Source organism: Dreissena polymorpha, chromosome 11 (assembly GCF_020536995.1).
Source record: "Dreissena polymorpha isolate Duluth1 chromosome 11, UMN_Dpol_1.0, whole genome shotgun sequence".
NCBI classification, from domain to species: Eukaryota; Metazoa; Mollusca; class Bivalvia; order Myida; family Dreissenidae; genus Dreissena; species Dreissena polymorpha.
The window spans coordinates 15,956,572-15,981,322 of record NC_068365.1 but is presented as its reverse complement, the minus strand read 5'-3'; the positions used below and the strand labels follow the sequence as shown (position 1 = coordinate 15,981,322).

The following is a 24,751-nucleotide window of genomic DNA, read 5'->3' as shown; positions in this document are numbered from 1 at the left end:
TTAATCACATTTTGGATATCGCAGACAAAGTTAATCAGTTAAATTCAGTTACAAGTAACTAGTCATTATATTTGGCAGAGACATGAAATAAAAAGAAGTTACAAGATGTTGAAATCATGGCATGATATATATATACCACAGGATGTCCCATGAAAGTTTTGCAACTTATTTTTTAATGGGGTCCTATATATGGGTGGCAAAGGTTCAAAAATGGTGGGTTGAAAGGACGTTCTTTAGGATTGTTTTTACGAAATTCCGCTTTGGAAATCTGAAAATCGTTGGTTGGTTTGGAGTACTGTAGACATATTGAAGTGGCACAAAAAAGTGGTACAAAGCTTTAAATAAGTTGTGTGTTTTTAGAATTATCGATTTGTTTTATGTAATTTCAATTTATTCAGGTATCTTGAGGTTTCTTTAATTTTATAATAATAAAGGACTATTGGATATCGGCACATTTGATTCATGTCATACTTTCCTTCATATTAATAAAAAGAAGCAAAGGCTTAGATCATATCGACAATTAAAGATTCCCAGGTTTAATTACTCAAGAATAAAGGGATTATCGTTATAAAAGAGACCGATCAATTAACAACATAATGGACACGTACATTACAGCGGGCGGGTGATGACAACCAACAATACACGTGTCATAACCGCGAAAGCGTGATTACCTTGCTTTGTGGTAAAGATATTCTCAACTATACAGGTATTGAAATGAAAACAAAAGTGAAAAAAGGTCTTTGCCGAAATTACATTTTTGCCAAAAATTGCCTCTGATATAGATATGGTCCTCTTAATGATTTTGCAAATATCATTGTTTTCTGATTAAGCTCGTGTACTTTGAAGTGATTCTTTATTGACACCACTCTACTTAACATTACGTCTCATTACTACATGATTAAGCTCGTTAACTTTGAAGTGATTCTTTATTCACACCAAACTACCAAAAAATACGTCTCATTAATACATCTGTGAACAGAAAATGAAAGCATACCGTAAAATTATTGTTTTACAATTCACACGTTTTTAAAACAGGGCTGACACAAAGGCATTCCTTTATGTTTTAATAACACCAACTTAGGATGCAATTAAAAAATATTTCTCATTAATAAACTCGTGAAAAGACAATGAACGCATGCCGGCAATATTACTGTTTGACAATTCACACGTTTTCAAAATAGGGCTGGTACAAAGGAATTACTTAATGGGTACTAATAATAATCAAACACATGTATGTGAAAGCTAATAACAACTTATAATTATTAGCAATCATATTAACTGAAAAAGCTTAGCGCCTACCTTCCGAAAATGTGTCGGAAACGTATTATTGAATGTGTCATTATACTTTATAAGTATGTCCGTGAAAATTAGTCGGTTGTAATCCTGACTCTCCACTTTATATATTCATTCGATTATGCAAAAAATCATAATAATAATATATTTCAAAATTCAAATTAGAATAGTCGATTGTAATACATACCTTCAAAAAATGTAAAATTGCGAATTCGCATTTTTTTAGTGCTTGACAACAGCTGTCAACGAGAAGATAATTTGTAATTATCCATAATTAAAGAATCTAACTTTTCGGACAGTCAATTTACAGCACTATTTTATCAGATTTCGCCTCTCTGTTCGCTTATCTTGTGACCCTTCGATCATCGTGTTTTTAGATGGTGGCTTAGCGAGAAATAGTTGTATAATTTATGCAAGAGGTTTGCGTTCTCCAATTATATTCATTCACAAATGGAAACATGATATTAATATCGTGTTAAATGCAATAGTTTCGAACGGTGCTTTTATAGAAAAGAATCAATAAACAATGATCGTATTGTACGTGTCGCGGAGGAGATTGTTTATGAATGAATAAAATAGTCCACTTTCTGCAGCGTCTTCATGACGTAGTATTTTTGCTCAGTCCATTCGTAATATGAGGCTATTAATAGATGCGCCCGTCGATAAAACAAAGGAAAGTCCACGGGCGATAACAACGCAATAGGTTACGCTCTCACATACATCTCAATGACGTAGAACAGGTCATTCGTAAATTGAGGCTATTAATAGATTCGGGAAAAGGTTAACGCTTATTTATATTCTCAATTTATGAAACGTTGAACATAAGTTCAACAATAACTTCAGCAATACGATAGACAAAAACAAAAAATGTTTCATAATCACTAAACCCGAATATAACAAACAATTTATAATAATAATACGAATGACCTGTTTCGCAACCTCGTTCATGCTACTACAGCGGGTATTTCTGGAAAACGTTCTTTGGTTCTCAACATATAGCGGCGATCTTGTGTATTTACGTTGGCGTTCCCGTTACCGTAAGCGGTGGAATATTAAAGTTTGCATACCACCTCAAATATTTCCTATGCCCCTTGACATATTGCTTTTATATTTTGCATACTTCTTTACCAACATGACCCCAATCAATAAACAAGAGCAGACAACTATATCAAGCATTTTGTACGAATTATGGCCCTTTTTTCACTTAGAATATGCATATTATTGATAAATCTTTTATATTTTGCATACTTTTTCACCAGCATGACCCCAATCTATTAAAAAACAAGAGCAGACGACTGTATCAATTATTTTGTAAGGATTATGGCACTTTTTTCACTTAATAAAAAAAAAATTTGTTCAGTTTTGTGTTTAGGTCCACTTTTTTCTTAAAGTATCAAAGCTATTGCTTTCATGCTTGCAACACTTACTAACTATAATAAGGGGACTTTGCAGGCAAATTTATGTTACTCTGACTGGCATTTTGACAGAATTATGGCCCCTTTTATACTTAAATAATTTAACATTTGGTTAAGTTTTGTGTGTTGGTCCATTTTACTCCTAAAGTATTATAGCTATAATTGCTTTCAGACTTGGAACACTCGCTAACTATCATAAGGCTTAGAAAACTGTACAGGAAAAGTTGCATAACTCTTGTTGGCATTTTAACGGAATTATGGCTCTTTTTTTGACATAGTCACTTTGAATATTTTGTTAAATTTTGTGTTTAGATCCACTTTACTACTAAAGTATCAAGGCTATTGCTTTCAAACTTCAAATACTTTCTTATTATTATGAGGATACTGTACCTGGCAAGTTGAATTTGACCTTGACCTTTGAATGACCTAAATTAATAAATTTTGTTTAAGTTGCCATAACTTCTTTATTTATGATCAGATTTGATTCATACTTTGACAAAACAACACTTACCTGACATACCACAATGGACTCTACCCAAACCATCCCCACGCCCCACCCCAGAATCCCCCCTTAAACATTTTTGTTTCCTAATTTTTTTCTAATTTTTAATATATCATCTAATAAATGACCACCCCCTCCACATTATACCCACTCTCAACCCCATCCCCCCACCAAAAAAAGATTTTTTTTGAAACATGGTATAAAAACACAAATATTTATTTATTTCATTTTTGAAGGACCATCCCACCCAAGCTAAAGCTATCAAACTTGAAATAAAATCTTATTACTTTGTTTTATGTCTTTAGAAATTTTCAATAAATTGTGGAATATATACCTGAACTCAGAATCGTCTATAAAGTACAACTTCTTTAAAACATAAGCGATCAATATGTTTCAATTATGGTCCTCTTCCACATTGAATATGACTATATTACCTTGACCTTATTGAATATGAACAATTTCCCCATGATGGCTTACGTTATACTGTCAAGCACTTGAATAGTCGAGCGCACTGTCTTCTGACAGCTGTTGTTTAGTTGAATTGTTGTGAATTGTGTTATGCGAGCGTAATACTTGAGTTTGGATCTGTAAATAAGAAATAATTGGAAATGCAAGAGATTTGCTTATGAGTTGAAATGTTTGAAGTTTTTATATGCCAGCATAACATTTTGAATTTTTGTCTCTAAATAGGGAATGTTTGCAAATTCATGAGCCACTCACTTTCTGTTGAAATTTTATGAATTTTGTTTCGCTTGCATAACATTTGAGTTTGGGTCTGTAAATATAAAATTGTTGGAAATACAAGGGATTGGCTTATGAGTTGAAATGTTTGGAGTTTTTTTTTACGTCGGCATAACATTTTGAATTTGGGTCTGTAAAAAAGGAATGATTGGAAACTTGAGAGCAATGCACTTTCTGGTTAAATATTACTTATATTGTTATGCCGGCATAACATTTGAGATTGGGTCTGTAAATAAGTAATGATTCCAAATGTGAGCGATTTGCTTTTGAGTTGAAATGTTTGGAATTTTGTTACGCTGGCATACAATTTTAGGTTTTGGTCTGTAAATAAGAAATTATTCAAAATGCAAGTGATTCGCTTTGGAGTTTAAATGTTTGGAATATTGTTTCACTGACATAACATTTTAAGTTTTGTCTGTAAATCAGAAATCATTTGAAATGCAAGTGATTCACTTGAGTCACTTTGGATTTAAAATGTTTTGATTTTTGTTACGCTGGCATTACATTTACAGTTTTGGTCTGTAAATAAGTCTAAATCATTCGGAATGCAAGCGATTCACTTTTAATTTGAAATGTAATGAATTTTTGAAATTCAAAGTATAACTGATCATTTTTCCAAATAAATACAGTAGTTCGTAAATTTACGCAATTTATGTTTACAACTTCAAATAGTCTGTAAAATTGCCACGGTTTTATATTGATTTAAGTGCATACATATATGCAGAGCTTGGCTTATGTAGGAAGCTAGTCAGAAATCTGTTGTATTTCTGAAATTCAAAGTACAATATTACTCACCTCTTTACAATACTAGTAAATAAGTTCGTAAAATTACGCGCTGCTTTTGCCATAAATTAGTTCGTAAATTTACGCACTGTCACTGGAGAAATTGCCAGGGTTTTTATTTTGATTTCAGTGCGTAATTTACGAAGAGCTTGACTTATGCAGAAAGGTCATATATTTTAGTTAAAAGTGTTGTATATTCAAATTTCAAACTATAATATTGCTATCTTTTGTCATAAATTAGTTCGTAAATTTACGCAGTACTTGGGGATTTTTTTTTATTACCTTGAATCGTTTGTAAAATTATCTGGTATTTTGATGTTAATTTAAGTGCGTAAATTTACGCAAGGCTTATGTTGAAAGATACTTTAAAAAAAATATTGTATTTGTGTAATTCAAACTACCGCATGACTTTTTAAATACTCGGGCTCGAACCTTGGGCTCTCACATGTGAAGCGAGCGTGTAACCACTACACTACGGAACCGCTTGAAAAATCACCTTCTAACTAAGATATTAATAAGCTATTAATAGTCGGTTTAAATGTAAACCCGGAAGTTTAAACGTTGGATAGTTAGCGGGGTTAAAGGTCCATACCAAAGGGCCCATACCACTGGCAAGATACGGGTCACGCCTGCGGCCTTCTATATGTGGTTCGTAAAAGAACCTGTAGGAGGACTTGATAGTAATGAGACTGGGGTGCTGTGATGGTGCTCCTCATTGATAAGCGGCTGCTTCAATAATCAAGACTCATTATTACATTAAATAATACGTGTCACGCTTCGCGCTCTATAGCGCCTTTATTAGTAACTAGGTGGTTGCTAGGATAGTGGAACAAAGAAGTTTTGTATTTAAATAAATTAGTTCGTAAATTTACGCAGTGCTTGGGACAGCTTTTGCATAGTTCTTCGATTTCTATGTAAAATTATGAAGATTTAAATGCGTAAATGTACGCAGTGCTTGCAAAAATCAACAACTGTATTTTGAAAAGTTTGTCAGAATGAAATTTATGGGCAATAAACTGAGAAATGAATCACATGTTTTTCTTCATTTTGCAACGTTAAAAGGGAATATCGAGGGATATTCCTTTATAAAATGCCAGTGAGTATGTATTTCCGTGTACAGTTCTCAAAGTTATTTATTCTATTGATGTAGCTTATGGCAGACACATGTTGGGTTACTGTTGAACTCGCGTATTAACCGAAAGATAAAAATGCGATATCTTCGGTAACAGTCTCCACAGACGTTGGCCATACGGGAATCTTATTGGTGATCCGACAGAACTCTTCAAACATTGATAAAGCTCATTGATAGGCTCTGTGCGTTCTTTCGGCTAGACCGGCATTTATTGATTTTGGATTTAAGATCCTTTCAAACGACTCCGGAATATTAAGCGGCATCCTTTGGACGTGTGTCGGAAGAAGGAGTATCAGCAGGTCCCACTGAAAACGACTGATGGCGTCAGCAATTTCGTTTTTGATGCCACCGATATGAGTGCATTTCACCATTATATTTAATTCAAGAGTTAATAATACAAGGTGTCTTATCAAGTACATAACACTCTTATTTTTGATGAGTTTTCGTTTCTTATCTCAACTAGAGCCTCGTTATCCGACCGCTAAATAATATTCTTATTTCTAAGTTCGGCATCCCATAAATGCAGGGATAAAATAATGTGTACTTATTCCAAAAATTGAACGTTTCTAAATAGCTCAATCCCAAAAGTTACTGGCCATGGGAAACATGACCATTCTGTCTGAAAGTAACAGCCGCACACCAAGTCTTTATAACCACTCGCGTCTTCGAAAAGTTCCATGACGTAACTATAAAGCAAATCAGATTCATGAAATAAACACGTACAATTAAACTCGCGAAGGAATCTTATCCAAACTCGAGCGTCATCTTTTAGCGAGCGTAATACGTTTTTTTTTTCGCTTATGGGAGGAGAAGTTATTTTACGGATCAATGTATATATTTTTGTTGTCATAAAATCTTGCATAGTGGTGATTTTTTGTGTAAATTAGTGTAAATAAGTACTGCATTTGTGCCTATTACATTTACTACAACATGTATTGCCAATAATGCAACGCTAATAGTTTTAATTAATAACTGATCGCAGGGGATAGATCACAGGGACTGGGCAAATATGCGAACCGGTGAAACTTTCTGGTTTTGTATAAAAACAAAACTTCTTTGTTCCACTATCCTAGCAACCACCTAGTTACTAATAAAGGCGCTATAGAGCGCGAATCGTGACACGTATTATTTAATGTAATAATGAGTCTTGATTATTGAAGCAGCCGCTTATCAATGAGGAGCACCATCACAGCACCCCAGTCTCATTACTATCAAGTCCTCCTACAGGTTCTTTTACGAACCACATATAGAAGGCCGCAGGCGTGACCCGTATCTTGCCAGTGGTATGGGCCCTTTGGTATGGACCTTTAACCCCGCTAACTATCCAACGTTTAAACTTCCGGGTTTACATTTAAACCGACTATTAATAGCTTATTAATATCTTAGTTAGAAGGTGATTTTTCAAGCGGTTCCGTAGTGTAGTGGTTACACGCTCGCTTCACATGTGAGAGCCCAAGGTTCGAGCCCCAGTAGAATCAAATTATTTTATTTGTGTTCAATGTTAACTTTTCGTTTTGATGTTGACATTTTAGTTTAAATAAATATGCTGTATTATTTTAACCACTTTTTGTTTTTAGTATGCCCATGAAATATATGTGTGAAAGGGTGGGGGGGGGTCGTAAACACATTAAAACTTTTACAGTGTTTTCATATCAATGAGTACTCAACCCCTATCGTAAATGAGCAACGTAAGAATAAGTTCAGAATCATCTCCCCTTGAAGTTGAGAAAAATATCAAATTAAGCTTACAAGATGAAGCTTTTTTTTTAACCTTCACAGTTCTGTTCCATTAATGAAAACTGCAAACGGATGCCAGTAAAAAAAGGAAACCAATGTAAATAAAATGAACTATGAAATATTTGGGGGTTACACCACAAATCATAGAAAATGGTTATTTGGGGGTTATAACACAAAATCATAGATAATGGTTATACCAGTATCCTTTTCTATTTTTTTTTTAAATAATCGGCCAATATATTAATATTTACAGTAGAAGAAAAATCGTTCCATGTAACTTCATTGAGTGCCTTTTACACTGAAATTCCCGATGCCATTTGATGCTTTGCATCAATACTTATCTTGTAGAATCTTCTATTGAATGCACGCCCGGCAGGTATGGCACGGGTGATAAAGTTAAGTAACCCCACGATCGACTCTAACGACTGCTGTTGAATTTGTTAGAGTTGAGAAGTAATTCTGATGATTGGTGAGACTTTTCAATCTTATCCTTCGGGATTCGAATTAACTGATTACGCGCGTCAATTTCTAGGCCGAGGTACTAGTAAGTTAATACTTGTTAGGGGTCGACACCTTTTTCGGTATTTAATGTTATGTTTAAATCGAGCATTATAGATTTGAATTTTTTGATCATGAGAAAACACTCGTGCTTAGTTTTCCCTATCAACAGAAAATCGCCAAGGATATGTTCAATGATAATGGTGCAGGCTTTAGTTGCCACCAACCAATGCAATAATGTAGAGACTCTCTCAAATATTGAACAAGCCGACGAAGCACCAATCGGACGAGATTTCTGTATCCAATAACCTATATCCGTTTTAATACTTAAAAGACCGAAATCCGTTGGATGCACCGGATATTCCGGACTTTATCGATAGCATTGTCAAATTTTGCGTATTGTACACTGCTGAAAACCGGCGCCCGATGGAAAGGATAAATTTGTGATTAGACTCCAGCCGCCCGATGACTTTGGAACAAGACCAACAGGATTTATACGTAAATTTGAAAATGAAGAAAATTTGAACGGCCCTATCAGTAGACCCCTGTGTTTTAAACTAGTTGACTTATCATTTAGAACATCCCTGTGCACGCGGGCTGATACAATGTTTATAGAATTAATAGGTAATCGAGGCCCTTCATAATGTAGTGAAAATACATTACTGAAGCCGTTTAGAATATATACTGAATCAGGTTGGTTAGGATATTCAGCCAAGTGTGAGGCCAATTTTGAATATTAATAGGCGCTCGGCCGTGCTCCCATATACTTTGTAGGTTCCCCGGGTCGCTGAGCTGGACTAAAGGATCTGAAATTATGATAAGCATTGGGGCCATGAGGTCTGAAACGTAATGGTTGTTGGGTGGACGTGGGTCAAACCGGACGTTGGTAGCTTGAGAGAAACATACAAGGATGGATGCCGAGAGCCACATCGATCGAGCAATTGGTGAAAGAGCAGAACACTTTGTTGTTGTAAGCAAGACATGGCCTAGCGTCGACAGTAGCCATACCCAAAATAGAATGCATAGATTGCATCCACAATTCAGGGCGATTATGTCCCAACGACACATTAGTTCTACTTCTATATGCGTATTCCCGTGCCGAGCCAAAAATATAGCCATGTTAATCAAAAAGGCGTCGGACCAAACTTCTATGCGTTAAGTGTTTTTAATCACGCTGGGATCTGAAAAAAATATCTCCCCATTCCTAATTTGAACTTTTTGCCGAGATATTTCTCTGAATTTTGGTAAAAGCGATCTCAAGTCGACAAATTCACCTTTACATTTTTTTGTCTCGTCTGCAAATCTACATGGTCGTATATGTATAACCAACCTTGCTAACAACCTTGTGCGCTCGTACCCGGTTCGGACGTATCCTCGTGCTCTTTTCCGGCGCCGGCAGCTCCGGTTACGCGCGATCGGTGGTCTCTTCCTGGTCTGCGCCCATGGCTTGTAGCGACTGGGCAACTTCAACACGACGTCTTTTGGCCCGTGGTGGTACAATAAAACAATCAAAGCGCTGAAGGCACAGAAGTTGTTCGCTATTGCATAATCTTAGACGCAACTCAGTTTTCAAAATTATGTTAAAACTTTTTGTTTCGCAAGTTTGAAATGACAACCCATTCAAAAACACAACCCATTCAAATTTATAAAGAGTGTGCCCTTAAGCACAGGTCGAGATGTGTGTGCACTGTTTATCATTACATTTATGTTATAGAGAAAACTTAGACAAAACAACAACAATATGTTTCTTTTTTGCAATTGGTTGCTGCACTGGCAACCATCTTTAGAATTTTGGTTGCCTTGCTTAAGAATTACAAACCTATAATCATGTACATGTTGTGTTATGTACGGTGGCACGAAGGTAACTTATTTGACAAATGTTTCATTGTACAGTGATAAAACTGTAAACATTGTCTTAACACATTGAGTGGGAATGGTCAGATTGTGTAAATAATAAAAACACCCAATATATTAAATTCGTAATGTTTTACGAGGAAAACACGCAATGAACTTGCCAACATTATCTAAAAACTCAACTAGTGACCTGAAAATCAACAGGGGTCATCTGTCAGTCACGATCAATTTACCTAAGAAGTTTCATGATCCTAGGCCGAATTATTCTTGAATTATCATCAGGAAACCATTTTACTGTTTCGAGTCACTGTGAACTTGACCTTTGACCTAGTGACCTGAAATTAATAGGGGTCATCTGCCAGTTATGATCGATGTACCTATAATGTTTCATGATCCTAGCCGTAAGCATTCTTGAGTTATCATCCGGAAACCATTTTACTATTTCGAGTCACTGTGACCTTGACCTTTGACCAAGTGACCTGAAAATCAATAGGGGTCATCTGCCAGTCACTATCAATGTACCTATGAAGTTTCATGATCAAAAGCGTAAGCATCCTTGAGTTATCATCCGGAAACCATTCTACTGTTTCGAGTCACTGTGACCTTGACCTAAGAACCTGACAATCAATAGGGGTCATCTGCCAGTCACTATCAATGTTCCTATGAAGTTTCGTGATCCTAGGCATAAGCATTCTTGAGTTATCATCCGGAAACCATTTTACTGTTTCGAGTAAATGTGACCTTGACCTTTGACCTGAAACTTGATAGGGGTCATATGCCAGTCATGATCAATGTACCTATGAAGTTTCATGATCCTAGGTGTAAGCATTCTTGAGTTATCATCCGGAAACCATTTTACTGTTTCGAATCACTGTGACCTTGACCTTTGACCTTTGACCTAGTGACCTGAAAATCAATAGGGGTCATTTGCCAGTAATGATCAATGTACCTATGAAATTTCATGATCCTAGGCGTAAGCATTCTTGAGTTATCATCCGGAAACCATTTTACTGTATCGAGTCAATGTGACCTTGACCTTTGACCTAGTGACCTTAAAATCAATAGGGGTCATCAAGCCAGTCATGATCAATGTACCTAGGAAGTTTCATGATCCTAGGCCTAAGCGTTCTTGAGTTATCATCCGGAAACCATCTGGTGGACGGACCGACCGACGGACCGTCCGACCGACCGACATGTGTCAAACAATATACCCCCTCTTCTTCGAAGGGGGGCATAAAATATATATAATTATGCATACTTATTTTCATATACTATAATGTACATGCGACAAAACAATTATAGAGGTGCTCATTTGAAAAGAGCTAACTAAACATTTCACAACCATTTTATATACATGTACTAAAATGTACATGCGACAAAAACAATTATAGAGGTGCTCATTTGAAAAGAGCTAACTAAACATGTCACAACCATTTGTTATACTAAAATGTACATGCGACAAAAACAATTATAAAAGTGCTCATTTGAAAAGAGCTAAATTGAAATTTCACAACCACGTGCAAAAATTTAAAAATTTATAAATTAGTGACCAACTCGGATGATCGACCAGCACATGACCAATCTAGAAAAAAACATGCGCTTTTAAATAGTGGACGAGTCCAAGTGATGCAATAGACTGGGTAGAAATGGGTTATACCATAGCATTGCATTAAAAAGGGGATTTGGGAGTTTTGACGCGGAAAATAGCCTTTGCGTTGAATAAGATTTTTTTTCTTTAGCGAATAAACAGTATTTATGTATGAATTGCACTAACTGATTAGCAATGCATTTACAGACATTTTCATAAAAGTAAGGGTACGGTATAAAAAGAATGTGTTTCAAGTTGTAAAAACTAAAAAAATTGGAGATGAAAAGATGCATATGCAACACATATAAAGTTATCTTTACAATACAACTCAATGCCATTAGTTGTAAAAGGTTGCAAAATATACAACACTCAATAAATGTTAACATTACGTTGTGAAACATAGAACTTAGCAATTTCTATTTGCTTTCAATGTATTTTTTTAAACTGATATTTTTCTAAAGTTATCGTTTTCTTACTTCAGTATTTTGTTGCACCTTGGTATGCGTTTTATTATTTTACAAATACAGTCTTATGTACAAAATACCATGATTTATGGCTCTATTGGACTTTGTAAAATATTCCAGTAGTAAAATGGTCTTATTTATGAAAGGGAAAGATTGTCCTGGTAACATTTCTTCAATAATTGTTTAGATAATTCACATTCCCAGAACAAATGTTCTAAATTGTCCTAACGTTGTTTGCAAAATTTACAGAACGGATCTAAAGGAATCCTCCACATACGTATGATTCACGTTTGGCAATCGTCGGTAAACGGCGTAAATGTTTGCATATTCCATATCAATTCAATCATCAGCAAATCCCTCGCGAGCGATCAAGATTAACCCCATACAAAATAAACCATCGATGTGCATACTATGCCTATATGCTATCACTCTGATTGGATATGTCAGTACCACTGTTGTGTCCATACAAAACGGCTCCTTTTAGCACTGCTAATTTCGGATCTTGAGGTATAATCACTTTTAATTCTGTAAATGCATCGCTCAACATGTTTTGAACATACATCGATTCGGCAAATCTGTCGACTAAAACAATATTCGTTAACTCCCTTAAACTGAGATTAGTATTTAAAACAGTTTTAATGTGATCAATAAAACTTGAAAGTTCGCTATCAAACCATGTTTTAATCTTCGCTGTTTGTATGCGATGTTTTTTTACTTCTTGGGACAGTGAATACGGGAGCCTCACAACACAGGCATCTTGTGAAAAAATATATCTTGATCGGGTTTTATCTTCAATTTCTTGTAAAAGTTCGTAATAATCTCCTATGTGCTCTCTGCGTAATTTGTCTAAATTTCCAACTCCTAGTTCTTGATCTAGATTTTCCAAAAGCTGCTGCTCGACGTTTGTAAAGCCCCAGGCTCCGCCGCTCGCTTTTTGTATGACCTTGACTTTGCCTTTAGGTAATACTTCGTATGCTAATACATTTGCAGTCCCGCCTGGTAATGTGACAAGAGCAATAACAAAAGTCATGGATAACAACATGTACCTAACACATAAGGGGACAATTAATAACAATAAATAATTAATAAAATTTTGTCTCATTATATTAAATAAATACCACACAAATGCATTTTTATGGTATTTTAATATAGATCTTGTCGGCATGGTTAAACCGGACTTTCGATGCATTATCTTACCTCCAATTTTTACAACCAACCATTTGGACCCGGATGTCTGTAAATTAATGTCTGGATTGTCTTTTATGTTTACACCTGTCCACCAAGTGGCCGCCGCTTCCGAATCAACCACCAATTCCAGTCTTTCTTTATTGATTCCAGCCTTCAAATTAGACAAAAGCATGACAATATGTATGTTTCTAAATATATTTAAGCGGACTAACGACGCAGCATTATAAGTTGAATGTTGCTTGCAAAAGGTACATTCGTATTCGAGAAAATAGTAAAAACTGATGAAACATATAAAGTTATTTCCAATATTCCAGCTTTGTTTGTGCTAAAAGGTATGGGGGATTTTCTGAAATCAAGCTCATATCAGAGTAAAGATATTCCATAAGACTACGCACCCTGAAAGCAGACTCTTTCATAAAGTGTCTGGCCTCATCAGTCCATACGGCAGGCACAGTTATAATATACTGTATCTCGGTTTCAAGCACTGTCGATGATTTTGTATGCAAAGCTTTTAAGAGGTGTCCGTTCAGAAATCGCAATGTAGTGGTAAATAATTCTATCGCGGGATACGGATTGCCTTCTAGGTCATCGATAGTCGCATCCAGGGAACAGTTCTTTTCAAATAAATACCATACATTATTACGCAGTTAATGTAGATGAACAAGCGTTCAACATGTTTTCACATGTTCAGCATCACACTCAAGCTCAAACATTATACACCTAACAAAATATGTCATGATCATATGTTTATATTTAATACCTCACGAAATATGTGTCTTCTATATGCAAATCTTTTTAAATACATAATGTTGGCAAGTTCATTGCGTGTTTTCCTCGTAAAACATTACGAATTTAATATATTGGGTGTTTTTATTATTTACACAATCTGACCATTCCCACTCAATGTGTTAAGACAATGTTTACAGTTTTATCACTGTACAATGAAACATTTGTCAAATAAGTTTCCTTACATATTTTGATACTCTTAATGTCAAGAATACTCGTTGGTAAATTAACACAATGTTCGCCACCTTATACATAAGCTGATTTTCATCCTATCCATATGAATGATAAATTAATCTATAATATGCAGACAATTGGTTGAATAATGAAGAAAGCATTTGAAAGGCAATTATAATGCGGTAACAAGAATAACTTCAAGACATACTTTTCGATAGCCTGAAAGACATAGCGGTAGCGCTAAGATTTTGCTTGCTATGGTCCCCTGTTGTAATCCCGCGGATATCAACATGTTTGGTTAACCGATTTACTTGCTAATAAAACTACTCAAAAATGATATATAGGTAATTAAATGCATGTAATGGCTTTTTTGCAACATACGAACATATGATAACATTTAGGCACACTAGATAAAATACGTATATAAATGTATTTGAATTTTAAAATGCAATCTTTTTATAAGTCTATGTGTATTTATTTACTGTGGTTAATTTTTATTATTCTTGGTGTATTTATATACTCTAATTCATCACGATATTTCAGTAATATTTATATATTGTGATTATTCGTATTAGTGTCTGTTACAATTGTCTTTGATAAATCGTACCTTATGCAATGCCATTTTAAAACGTCTGAACAATCTCCAGCCTTGGTGGTTTGTAAGCGATAAATAATATTTTTCTGCATCAAATCCAAATGAGTGAAAGTCGCCTTTGTTGTCGAGAAGAACAATCGTCGGTGTTTTAGTCGCTATTTCGGTTGATGAGCCACCATATAACCAGTTCGTGTTGATAATCACGTTATTCGGATCGTGGGCGAACGAAAAGGCATACCCACTGTATGTTGTACCAATTTCAATGGCAGCAACAACTTTAACACTTGGTCTGGATTCTTTATGCTGCGTAAAACAAATTTTATACTATTAAACTTGTGAATTCATAATTAACTTTAAAGAATATCTATAAGTCAAGTAATTTAATATAGACAATATACATTAATCTTAAATGGATTTTACTAACAAAACAAAATACACATCGTTCTGAGTGTATGTCAATATATTATTATCTATTGCGTGAAAACCTTGACTGAATGTAAAATCTGGAGTGTGAATTATATATATATATATAAAGTACAAGGAGGCGAACATGGATGGCCCTAGATCGATCACCAGTGTAAGCCGGCATTGCAAGTTTCGAACCATGGGTCAAGATTTCAACAATCATTTTAAAAGACCATTCAGATGAATCATACTTAATTTCGAAGTTACACATACAAAATAAAAAACATCCATAATGCTAAAATCCAAAAAACATGTTTTGAATACATTACACCTGCGATTTCACAATATTATTGTATCTCGTAGTATTCGCAATTGTCTACATGCGATTTTTAAAATTTTTGTCGTTCACTATAGCGCGATCCATAAATTATGTGTTGAATAACTTATGTGCGGTACCCGCTGATTTACACGTGTATCATGATAATATGGTCAATCATATTTCGTATTGTGATGTGTGCTGCCGCTATTCGATGTATTACCGTTAATCTTCAGTAATGGCGTGTAGTAAAATACCAATATCATTTACACATACAAAATCTTAACAAAATACATAAATAAATTACATTTAGCAAACATATTTATCTGGATGTATGTTTTTTGTATGTTTGCGTTTTAAAAAACTGTACAAAGACATCCATGGATAAGGTTATGCGTGAGCTAACTGTTTTATTGACATCTATGTATGCTAGTTACTTCTTAACAATTATTAATTGTATGTATATGAATTTCTTATTTGTTATGTGCATGATAATAAAGATGTGTTGCTTAATAGTTTTATGGTGATGCAAACACGTATTTATACATGATGGATTGATACATGCGGAATAAATGCCAACGTTCAACATTAATACGTGAGTGGTGCAAGCATGTAGAGTAATGCCTAATATATATCTGTAAATTTTGTTGATGCCACTTTCTTTGATCGCGGTTTTTAATTCATCACGCAAGAAAGATAGTACCAACAAAATCACTTTAAAAAACGAACGTACTAGATCAATCGGCCATGTTAATATTACTTACAGTATTATCATGATCTTCATTCACATATGTTGCTGTGGCATTTAAACCAGCGAGTGGCTGCAAAGACAAAACAGATACAATGAATGATATCGATATAGACTCATATGCACTTAGTATCTTAAGCTATAAGATTAACATGATTTTAAATAATCGAACCTATTTTTTTAACTTTAAACGACATTGCTACGAGAAGAAACCAGAAAGATATTACCATTGCAGCATCTTCTGTGTCATAAGCAGCTTCGCTGGGGAAAGCTGAAAAATATAATTACAGGGAGATACAGTCCTGTCTCAAATAAAATTAAACACCAGTGTCGTCCGTAAGATATCGTTCTTGTCATCACTGCGGGGTCCTTTATTCGAGGAAAATAACTAATCGCCATACATTTAGATACAGATCAAACACAAGGGAAAAAAACAAATCCCATTGAATAAAAATAGGGTAACCTCCTTCGAACGATCCATGACAAGCATATCGTTGGGGGTTCAAAACGTGTTTAAACAATTTGTAATATACATACGTGAATATAACTTGCTTTCTTTTCTGTTGATATAGGTTTAAGTTTATTTATTAAACAGTAATAATTGCATATTTAAAATTGTCCATGTAGTTTCTAAATTATATGATCCGGAATCTTAAGTAAAGAAGATTTAAGAAACATAAAAGTACCTTTCCTCTTTAACCGAACAATGACGCATGCGATCCCAATAATGGCCAGAGCAGACAAAGTACAAGGAAGTACAATGTGCACTACTTTTGAAGAATTATTTGTTGTGCCTTTATCCCACTGGATTTCTAAAATATAAGTTGTACACTTTTATTATACTTCTTACTTTAAAACGTTAATGATAGGTTATAAATACTTTATTCGAAATTTTGAGGAAACACATTTAATAGTTTATGACCGTGAATTGACCATGACATATATAGAATGTATTTATACTTTATATCGCAATATATAATAATATGTAAAAAAAATAATGAGGAAGACCAATCATAACGCTTGTAAATAACTTGATTACTATTTACCTGTATTATTCTCGCGCAGTACAGTTACATTATAAGTGTCAACCGCTGACTCCATAATATGTGCAATCATGTCAATACGGACAAAGATACTTGGATTATACGTTGCACAACAGATATATGTTCCAGATGATTCATTGTTAAGACTGTTGATTTGCAAAACTCCTCCGATTCCTGTGTAAGACAGAGTGTATGTGTTGTGAAAACTTGTTTTCGATAAAGTGCATGATTTCGTCGATAGGTCACATTCTGCAATAGTTACTGAAGCGTTTGCTTTATTGCCGATGAATTTAAAAGTGATATCGACATTGGAAGAGCATTCTATGGTCTTATCTCTCAATACGCCTAATACGATATGCCCAAATCCTTCCGGAAGACCTGACTCTGAAATCAAATTAAGAAAATAACATAAATCACTGAATAAGAATATTTGAAATTGTTATGTTTTAACTCCGATGCCCATTATAATATCAAGTACGCTATTTATTTATTTGACATATTTCGATTAACACGGTGTGGTTATTAACGAATGCGCAATAAGTATTAAAACTTTGTCTCATCCACATTAACTTGCATTAAACGTTAATTGTACAGCTCTACAGTTTGAACCAATCGAACCTTCAGTACAGCATAATTAATTAGTCACAAACTGACAAACAAAACAACGCTGAATGCATTTCTTGCCTTAAACTACTTAAAATGAACTTACCAGTTATATACATTGGGACACTAAAATTATTTTCCTTTGTGGCTGTATATTCCGACGTTGAAATGTTCGTGCTCACTGAATTCTGAGGATTATACGTTTCATAGCATTGATAAATACCAACGCTTTCTCCTTCTATATCTCTTATCACCAGGTTACCACCACGTCCAGTGTACGAAATATCGTATACATGTGTATGGAGAGTTGTTAATAACGCACATGATTTTCTGTGAAAATCACATTCTGCAATCGTTAAAGACTTATTTAACACGTTGCTATAACATTTGAAAGAGAGATCGGTGTTTGAGGCACATTCAATTGACGTTTCCTTTCTTCTAACGACCTGGATGTTTCCGGAAACCGGTGTACATTCTGAAATAATATGACACACATATGATTTACTCTACTTCAGTGATTGTGTGAGAGTTTTTCTTCTGGTGTTAAACACAGTCGTATTAGAAGATAAGTGAATATTGACAGGAATAAGTTAATTTCATATGTGCTGCGAAGATTATATGTATATTCATTTAAAAACGAAACATTGTAACGAATATAACTAAAACGTCCCGAGCAGTTTGATCACTTTTATATGTATGTGGTTTACCTAATGTAAGGAAAGTCACGCATCCGAAGAACGCGGTCCACATATTCTGAAAATGTATTAAACTATTTTATTGTTTTTTTTAACTAAGGTTTTGTAGAAGAAAAATGTTAAGCTATCTTAAGTATTGAGTAATTTTGTTCACTTTTTTGACATGACGATATATTTATCCTTTTCACATTATATGTTTGTCAAAACTGAAATGAATAAGCTATCCACACAAATGTCTCTTTGAAATGAATAATTAGTATGACCCATCATAATAACAATAATTCAATATGTAAATAACATTATTGTATATGTATATTTGAACACGATTTGGTGAAATATGTTGGCATTCGTATTACTATGATCATCGCGAGCTTTAATTGAAAAATCCAAATTTTGGGCTACAAACTATATACAAAATATGTATGAATTATAGCACAACACACTAATCTTTATTTATCAGTAGATGAATGTAGCTCCTTACAAACGAATCTTGAACACAGTCCCGCTAACCAAAATGTTCACGACCTATCTGAAATAATAAAACAAACACACTGTGTGGCGATCTGCATTGTATTAAAACGTTTACGGCACTGAAACTAAAATCAATGTGACGATTTAATTAATGGTTGGTTAATTTTCCCCATGTATTTGTTTTCCAATTAAAGCCCTGACTTATTTTGCAATAAGTATATGTATACAGGCCTTTTCCACCCTATGTCAAGGGTCCGAATATCGGCCCCATTCCTAATGCAAATCTGGTTGTTTTTTTCCCAATTGAAAAAATCCCAATTCCAACTTCCAATGATTGCAAAGTTTACTTTATTTCGTCCGCTAAAAATGCGCAAAATAATGTTATCTTAATCCGCAAGCTAAACGTTGGGGAAAACCCACTTGTTTTGAGCACGGCTTTGTATCGATCAATACTGCGCGCACTGTGCAGGTAATCATAAATCATCAAAACGGCGTCTCGCAACAGCAAATATTACGTTGTCAAAATAAGAAAAAAAGATTCGAAAAATATGCCAACAATTTCGTCTCTTTTCAACAAGCGAAAAGAAAAACAAACAACATCGGGTGAGGTAAGTATAAGAATGCATCGAAATATTTCTAGTAATAAACGAAGATCGTTATAAATGATTTCCGAAATTCAACAACAAGATGCGACATAAGATTTTTTATTTATCTGAACATGCTTATAAATCGATTCATTTGTTAGCAATTTTGTTATAAAATAACTTTGGTATTCTTCTTATTTTAAGGCATTAAAGCAGTCCTAAAATGTTAAACATCCATGCATTATGCCCAATATAAAATGTAACTATTTGTTTGTTTCTGAAGCTCTTAGAGGATTTTGTTGAAAGATAGGCATTGTTTTACAGATTATATTTGTTAATGCTGTTATCTTGAACATTGTAATATTATTTCACAGACGAAATTTTTTCGGTGGACGATGCTACATAAGCTTCAGCAATTGCTATTCTTTTGTTACTTTGTGGCTAAGCAATTTTGAATACTGACACTGTGTTTGTTTATATTTTATTAACATAGGCATGGTAATGTACACTTATCACAAATGTTCATAATATTTTGTAAAATTTTAACAATATGATTACAAAATAGTCGTTATTTACCTGTTAACTGCTTCTTTGAAATATAAGAAACACTATTTACATGCGATTTTTTTCCCAATTAAGCCAGTTTTGCGATTATTTATTTTTCCCAAAACGGGATTTTTTTACGACGCGAAATTCCCAAAATTCCAGTGTGGAGTTTCACCAAAATGGAGCGGAAAAGGCCTGGTATAAGTATTGCTATTTTACAAAAAAGCCAGTAAATGTTATATTTTGTACAAATGTACATAATATAACCATGTTAGTACTCTAAATGCTCTTAACTTTGAACCATTGCTCGCTTTCGATAAGGTATATGCCTGTTTCTTTGTATGTCCCCCAGTCTATACTGGGGGACATATTGTTTTTTCCCTGTCTGTTTGTTGGTTTGTTTGCGTCAAATTTTAACATTGGCCATAGCTTTTGCAATATTGAAGATAGCAACTTGATATGGTGCATGCATGTGTATCTCATGGAGCTGCACATTTTGAGTGGTGAAAGGTCAAGGTTATCCTTCAAGGTCAAAGGTCAAATATATGGGGGGACATAGTGTTAAACAAACACATATTGTTAAATATGAAAATAATGGTCTTATTTCTCGAAACCTCTAAAGCCTTAAGCTCTGGTTGTATTTCCAATAATATATTTGAAAACTAAAGCGATCTTTAAATGAGTGTCTATTTCAATGAAACGTTATTATGACCTTCTAGTAACCGTGATTCAAATTGCTGTGTGTTGTTTTGCTTAAAGAACAAATCACGCGAACTATAGGAGCATTGAGCAAGCAGGTACTGTTTCAGTTAAAAGGGAATATGGAAAGGCAAATAAACTAGATGTCGATTGCATTGTAAAGTATATTTTCTGTGACGAAAATGCACGTTATGAAATATCATATTAATCATGTTAACCAAAATAATATATTTGATAGAAGACCGTACATTCGCTATATACGTACTGTTCAAAGTAAAACGTCCTACTGTTCAAAATAGTAGGTGCCTACTTTTTCAAAGATAAGCTACCTACTGTACAAAATATGAGCTGCCTTCTGTTAAAACATGAGCTACCTAGTTTAAAAAAATAATCAACATACTGTTCCCATAATTAACTTCATACTGTTTCAAACATTAGCTAGCTATTGTTCCAAACATAAGCTACCAACTGTTCAAACCACTAGATACTTACCGATCCAAGTTTACTTTTTCAAACATTAGCTTTTAACTGTTCTAAACATGAGCTGCCTAAAGTTTAAAATATTATATACCTACTGTTCCAAGCATTATACACCTACTGTTCCAAACATCATATACCAACTGTTCCAAACATGTTATACCTACTGTTCCAAACAGTATATACCTACTGTTCCAAACATTATATACCTACTGTTCCAAACATGAAATACCTACTGTTCCAAACATTATATGCCCACTTTTCCAAACATTATACACCTACTGTTCCAAACTTTATATACCTCCTGTTCCAAACATGTTATACCTATTGTTTCAAACATTATATACCTACTGTTCCAAAAATTATATACCTACTGTTCCAAACATTATATACAGCACATAACTACTGTTCCAAACATTATATACCCCCTGTTCCAAACAATAAATACCTACTGTTCCAAATATTTTATACCTTCTGTTCCAAACATTGTATACCTACTGTTCCAACCATCAGCTACCGTCAGTTCCAAACAGTAGCTGCCTACTGTTAAAAACATTAGCTTAGTACTAGGACTTGTTTAAAACAGATGTTTCCAGGGGGGTTAAATGTATTCAATGTATTTTATAAACCTAGCTATATATGATTATTGCATCATAATAAGATCGTCAAATTCCCGGACATATTGTATTCACGGTGCCGCATCCTCAGAGAGGAATTGTTTAAACCATACGTGTACGTATTTGCCGCACTTAATGAATTCGCACTACACAAATGTACGGATAAATAATGGTTTTATAGAAAACAATACGGATCAGGAAGTTCTAATACGGGTAAGCAAGGATATGTTACGATTCTTCGATCCCTGGACACAATTGAAGCATGTCAATGATATATTAGTACAGCTATGTTGTATGGAATGCTATAGATCAATACAGACTGCCACGAACTATTCCCGATCCTTAGCAATCATCCGGTGACAATGCATGTGAACATATGATCTGTGCATTGATATAAATATGAAACGAAAGTTGAAAAATTTGTGTCTTAGGATTAAGAAATACACTTTCATTAATAGCTTTTACAATGTTTAATATTAACTGCACATGAAAAAATATCTAAAAAATGAAATATAAAAGTTAAAGTTACTTTTACGCAAACCACATTTCTTTGAGCCACTTTATCTTATTATATTGTAAAGTGGATGGATGCAAACGCGGGCTAACGGTGGTTTGTAATGTTGAAGATTTGTTCGGCTAAACGACTTTTATATGACCCGAGTGATTATTCCATGTGCTGCAGTAATATATATTTATTTGCCCAAAAGCAATTGATTCTTCAACATTAATATCAACGTAGTATATGCATATTTATGATGATTAACAAATTTTGTATGTAAAAAAGGTTATATTGTAACAGATACAGTAAGACCGGCTAGCTCAGGTGCCAGAATGCTTAACTAGAAATCCGATGATCATGATTTCTATCACAGGCCAGTTAATTGAATGGGTGTGCTTTTAAGTCAACGACCATTCTCCCCCTACGTTTAGGCGTACGTTTATGCTTTTAGAACGTGTTAACCAGCTAGACCAGGACGAGTGTGAGTTAGTTAACTGACCTCCGTGATATGACTGAAATATTGTTTAAAATGCAAACAATCAAATACAAAACTATTTAGTACACGTTATGTTATGTTATAGAAAGCATTAATGAATAAAAACACAAATATTCAACAGTATGCCTGTTTCACATTTCCTGTACAAAACTATAATCTGGCTTGCTAACTATATAAAAATATTAAATAATACAAATAACATACATTTTGAACAATAAAATATGACCTTTATCGAAGTTTATCCTGCATCAAGTGTTTATATATAGCATATAACTGGGAATGTCCTCCTTTCAAGTGATACGTATACCTATTTTTAACCATTTAACATAGCAATCTTGATCGGCTAACATTATAACAAATATACTGAATAAAAAAACTATTGAAAATAAACTTTAACAAATTTAATCATGTAAATAGTGTTTATATTGCAAATACTAAGTTAGGAATTTCCTACTTTCGATTTATGTGTATAGTTTTGTTTTCACATTTAAATAATAAAAGAACTGCTATTTATGCTTCCAAAACATCATTCGTATAGTAAAACGGTGAACACAAAGTTTAAAATTTCATTTTACGCGTATTTTTGGAATATAAATATTCAGTCCGCTTCAAATCAAGAAGATACCCAGAAATACATATATAAACACAACAACAAAATCAAATGCATCTAAACTCACTTATTTTATTTATTAAAAATCCAAGTCTATCAACGCCAACATAATGAACGTTTGTACTCTTTAATATGACTTAGTTTTCATTGGTAAAGTGCCTTACCTCAATCCGCTGATCAATATCCAATTATCTTACTCACATGCTTTAAAACACACGTCTAAACAGATCAACTGCGAAAGATGAAATCCGTGAGTTTAAGTGTACACGGTCTCAAACGAGGTCGTTAAGACCCGTATGTGAAATAACGCAGTGGCATAGCCACCCTGTGTTCTACGTGAGTACGCTTATGAGGCTATCATTATAAAACATTTTCGTTAAAATCATATATTAAAACTTGTGTGATATACATACTCTGAAACATGTATGCATATTTATTTTTGTTTGTTTCTATAGCTGGGACAAAGAGAGCGCATATCGTATATCGTATATTTTCTGCATTATGGGTTTACGCGCGCGTGCATAATCAAATACATGATTATTATTTTGCACACAATCAACTCTTGTTGTTTTTATTTGAGTTTAAAAATTATTGCCAAAATCCTTCTTTATCCTGATGCGGTAAATTGCGATACATTACTATGACTTTGTTCATTTTTATTATGCAAGTACAAATCTTTGCCTAATATAAGAGACATTCTTCAAACAGCCGGTTACTTATCTTTTTCGACATTAATGGAAAACCAGTTATAAACAAGTTTTTTAATTTTTCATTCAATGTTATTTGCATTATCTATTCTCCTATGCCCTAAAGTATTAGAACTGTATTGCACTTTCTGTTAGTTCGCCTTATTTCGTGGCCGACCCTCCGAGCAATTTATAAGTGCGTGCGTTAAACTATGAAAATTCGGTCGAAAATCACACGAAGATACATATAGTTTTTAAACTGTTCAAGATATTATAGTTAACTTAATTTATGCATTACAAGACATTTACAAGATAAGTATTAATGCAAAGCATCAAAGGGCGTCGGGAATTTTAGTGTAAAAGGCACTCAATGAAGTTACATGGAAAGATTTTTGTTCTACTGTAAATATTAATATATTGGCCGATTATTTATAACAAAATAGAAAAAGATACTGGTATAACCATTATCTATAATTTTGGGTTATTACCCCCAAATAACCATTATT

The 24,751-nt window shown here is 34.0% G+C and overlaps 2 protein-coding genes across 2 annotated transcripts; both read right to left on the bottom strand.

The window, feature by feature from the left end:
* Positions 1-11,867: 11,867 nt before the first annotated feature.
* On the bottom strand, positions 11,868-16,285 carry LOC127851345 (heat shock 70 kDa protein 12B-like). Its single transcript, XM_052385069.1, has 5 exons — positions 16,236-16,285; positions 14,763-15,053; positions 13,591-13,809; positions 13,205-13,346; positions 11,868-13,003 (listed from the first exon to the last, which is right to left on the bottom strand). Exons 2-5 carry the CDS (start codon positions 14,775-14,777, stop codon positions 12,423-12,425), a joined length of 957 nt encoding a protein of 318 aa, XP_052241029.1. The 5' UTR covers positions 14,778-15,053; positions 16,236-16,285; the 3' UTR covers positions 11,868-12,422.
* A 972-nt stretch (positions 16,286-17,257) lies between these two features.
* Positions 17,258-19,089, bottom strand: LOC127849645 (uncharacterized). Its single transcript, XM_052382391.1, has 4 exons — positions 19,042-19,089; positions 18,573-18,618; positions 17,972-18,340; positions 17,258-17,646 (listed from the first exon to the last, which is right to left on the bottom strand). Exons 2-4 carry the CDS (start codon positions 18,613-18,615, stop codon positions 17,258-17,260), a joined length of 801 nt encoding a protein of 266 aa, XP_052238351.1. The 5' UTR covers positions 18,616-18,618; positions 19,042-19,089.
* Positions 19,090-24,751: the final 5,662 nt, after the last annotated feature.